The sequence below is a fragment of the Priapulus caudatus genome, unplaced genomic scaffold (assembly GCF_000485595.1).
Source record: "Priapulus caudatus unplaced genomic scaffold, Priapulus_caudatus-5.0.1 Scaffold1846, whole genome shotgun sequence".
Classification (NCBI taxonomy): domain Eukaryota; kingdom Metazoa; phylum Priapulida; class Priapulimorpha; order Priapulimorphida; family Priapulidae; genus Priapulus; species Priapulus caudatus.
In genome coordinates this window covers 26,251-28,750 of record NW_014578907.1, presented here as the reverse complement: position 1 = coordinate 28,750, position 2,500 = coordinate 26,251, and the positions used below count along the sequence as shown (strand labels likewise).

The following is a 2,500-nucleotide window of genomic DNA, read 5'->3' as shown; positions in this document are numbered from 1 at the left end:
ATTCAAATCTTTAATTTGCAAAATTATTGCCCCGCACAAATATTTCCGGTGTTTTTTCGGAAGCGCGGCGTCGCGCGAATTCCCCGAGACATCGTTAGCGTTAACGAGACATCGTTAGCGTTAACGAGACGTCGTTATCGCAGACGTAAATGCAATGTTGCCGTTAGATAAGCTGTCGATTTTCTCGCGGTCCTCTCCCCCTCTCCTCCTCTCCCTCGTGCGCTAACCGTCTATCTCTCTCCCTCTCGTCTCTCAGGTGAGACCAGAGTTTGTCTCGTACCTGAGACGGAGTCGCGCCCTCGACAGCCTACTCACCACACACTTCAAGCTGATGCCTCCCCCCCCTCTCCTTTACGGTCGTACCTTAGGTGTGGTTGGGCTAGGCGGGGCGGGGGCCACCCCTCCGTCGGACGGTGGGTGCGAGTGCTGTAGTTGTTAAATAATTAATAAATAAAATAAATGAAAAATCCGTTACGCTACGAACGACGCAACTCTTTTATTTTGTTTACCCTCGTTTTGAAGCGAATTGCAATTAGTTGCTAGCATCGGCATACATTCCACCAGGAGCTGACTCCTGATTCCACACTACACGGCGGTGCAAAGAACGACACAAATTTTACGTGTGAAAACCATTGACAAGTCTTTTCGGATACAGAAAGGTGAAGAACTGGATGATATAGAGATTAATACCATTCATTATACGAGATATCTGAGATTTACTAGTCGACACAATCGCGTGACAATAATTTCGGAGACACTCGCTGCCGATAGCAATTGACCAGACAATTGTACCTCTACATCTCTGTCACTCGTCACTGTCATCCTCACGTAGAATTAACATCCACAACATTGCTAATTAAATTAATGGTAACTGCATTAGATTAATTACTTACATCTAGACCCACTGACCATAGCATAAGATCGACACAAACGGCGACGCTTCAATCGTCAATTCAAATAAACCAATTTAACGTATGTTTTGTACAGCGCCTAATCGGACGACCGTAAGCTGTTAAAGTGATTACGTCACCATAAATAGTAAAACTAAAAAAATATTTCCACTTTTTCACAAAATGTAAGTAATTCTGTTCACTTTTTATGGTTAAATTGCTGCATTATACTTCCTATATTCTTATATTGTTCGATGTAAACATACACTCGTGACTCGTACATAGCAAGCAATTAATGTCAGGATAATAATATCAAATCGTCCAGCTTTTTTTGGATTTTTAACTAGTTGAGAAACAATCTTATCAGGTAAGAATTTGACGATACATTTAGTCCCGTTATAGTACTTGGTGCAACCCGTTGGTGCAACAATTTTTACAAATATCACCGTAGAAAATTCGTGACGTAGTCAATTTAAAGATGCAATGGTCCAAAAATGGCTGCAATCAGCTGCGTGCGCAGAGCCCCTCCTGCTGGGGCTCTAGAGGAACCTGCTGCTGCTGCTGTTGTTGATGATGCTGCTGCTGCTGTTGTTGATGCTGCTGCTGCAGACGCTGCAACTGCTGCAACCTGTCGTCTTCCAGCCAATGCAGAAATCTGTCGATCCGCTCATCCCTCGCTCGCCGGTACGATCCGAGTTCTCCAGCCGGCGTCGCGTCGGCCATGTTTGAGTCGCTGGCATGTCGCGCGGCATCCATGTTTGAGTCATCGTCTCCTGCTCTCTTTTCAATTTCCACGTCGGTATCGCCGGCTCCGGCTTCCGTTCCGGAACCCGTTAACGGGTGGCCGGATTCCGATTCCGGGTCGGGGAAGCGAGACCGGATGCTCGCGACTTCCTGCCGAAGATGTTCCAGATCGCACTCGTCCTGCAGCCGACGCTTCAGCTGCTCATGTGTTTTCTTTGCCTCCTACGAAAAAGGGAATATTTAAACCAACGCGGCAAATATTTAAAATATAAAAACCAATGTTTAAAGTTCTAGGGGATGAAACCCGAAGTGTGCTTCGTCGATGCGATTCGTGAAACTTTGGTAGAAAGGAGGATGAGAAGGAAAGTTGATTATTATTTGTTAATCGTATAAGGAGATTTATTTTGTATCCGGATCTTTAATGTATGTAAGAATCGCTGACATGCGATTGATCGCATCTCGCACGGTCGTTGGTGTTCTTTGCTGGACTGGTAACACCAACGTACATAGAGATTTATCTAGTTGCCACGACAACACGGTGCAACACGCCTCGAAATGTTTGTAGTTGCCATGACCACACGGCAAATTGCCTTGCGATGTTCATAGTTACCGTGACAACACAACGCAACCCACTCCGAGCTCGACGTCTTCCTAGTTGCCATGGCAACACGGTAAGACTTGCCTCTCGGTGTTTGTGGTTGCCATGGCGACACGGCGAGACTTACCTCGAGGTGTTTGTGGTTGCCATGGCGACACGGCGAGACTTACCTCTAGGTGTTTGTGGTTGCCATGGCGACACGGCGAGACTTACCTCGAGGTGTTTGTGGTTGCCATGGCGACACGGCGAGACTTACCTCAAGGGGTTT

The 2,500-nt window shown here is 46.4% G+C and overlaps 2 protein-coding genes across 2 annotated transcripts in view; one reads left to right on the top strand and one right to left on the bottom strand.

Moving 5' to 3' along the window:
* LOC106817742 (ATP synthase subunit O, mitochondrial-like) overlaps positions 1–486 on the top strand; it is a gene marked incomplete at its 5' end in the record, with an annotated part of 4,937 nt that extends 4,451 nt beyond the window's left edge. Inside the window, 1 exon segment of the mRNA XM_014822426.1 lies at positions 1–486. This exon segment is cut by the window's left edge and continues 183 nt beyond it.
* Positions 487–1,220: 734 nt separating this feature from the next.
* The window catches only part of LOC106817741 (probable serine/threonine-protein kinase DDB_G0280111), a 6,825-nt gene continuing 5,545 nt past the window's right edge, over positions 1,221–2,500 (bottom strand). The window contains exons 2-3 of the mRNA XM_014822425.1: positions 2,446–2,483; positions 1,221–1,856 (exon numbers count right to left, since the gene is read on the bottom strand). Of these exons, the coding sequence (XP_014677911.1) occupies positions 1,395–1,856; positions 2,446–2,483 (500 nt within the window). The 3' untranslated portion in view covers positions 1,221–1,394. The remainder of the gene's footprint in view (positions 1,857–2,445; positions 2,484–2,500) is intronic.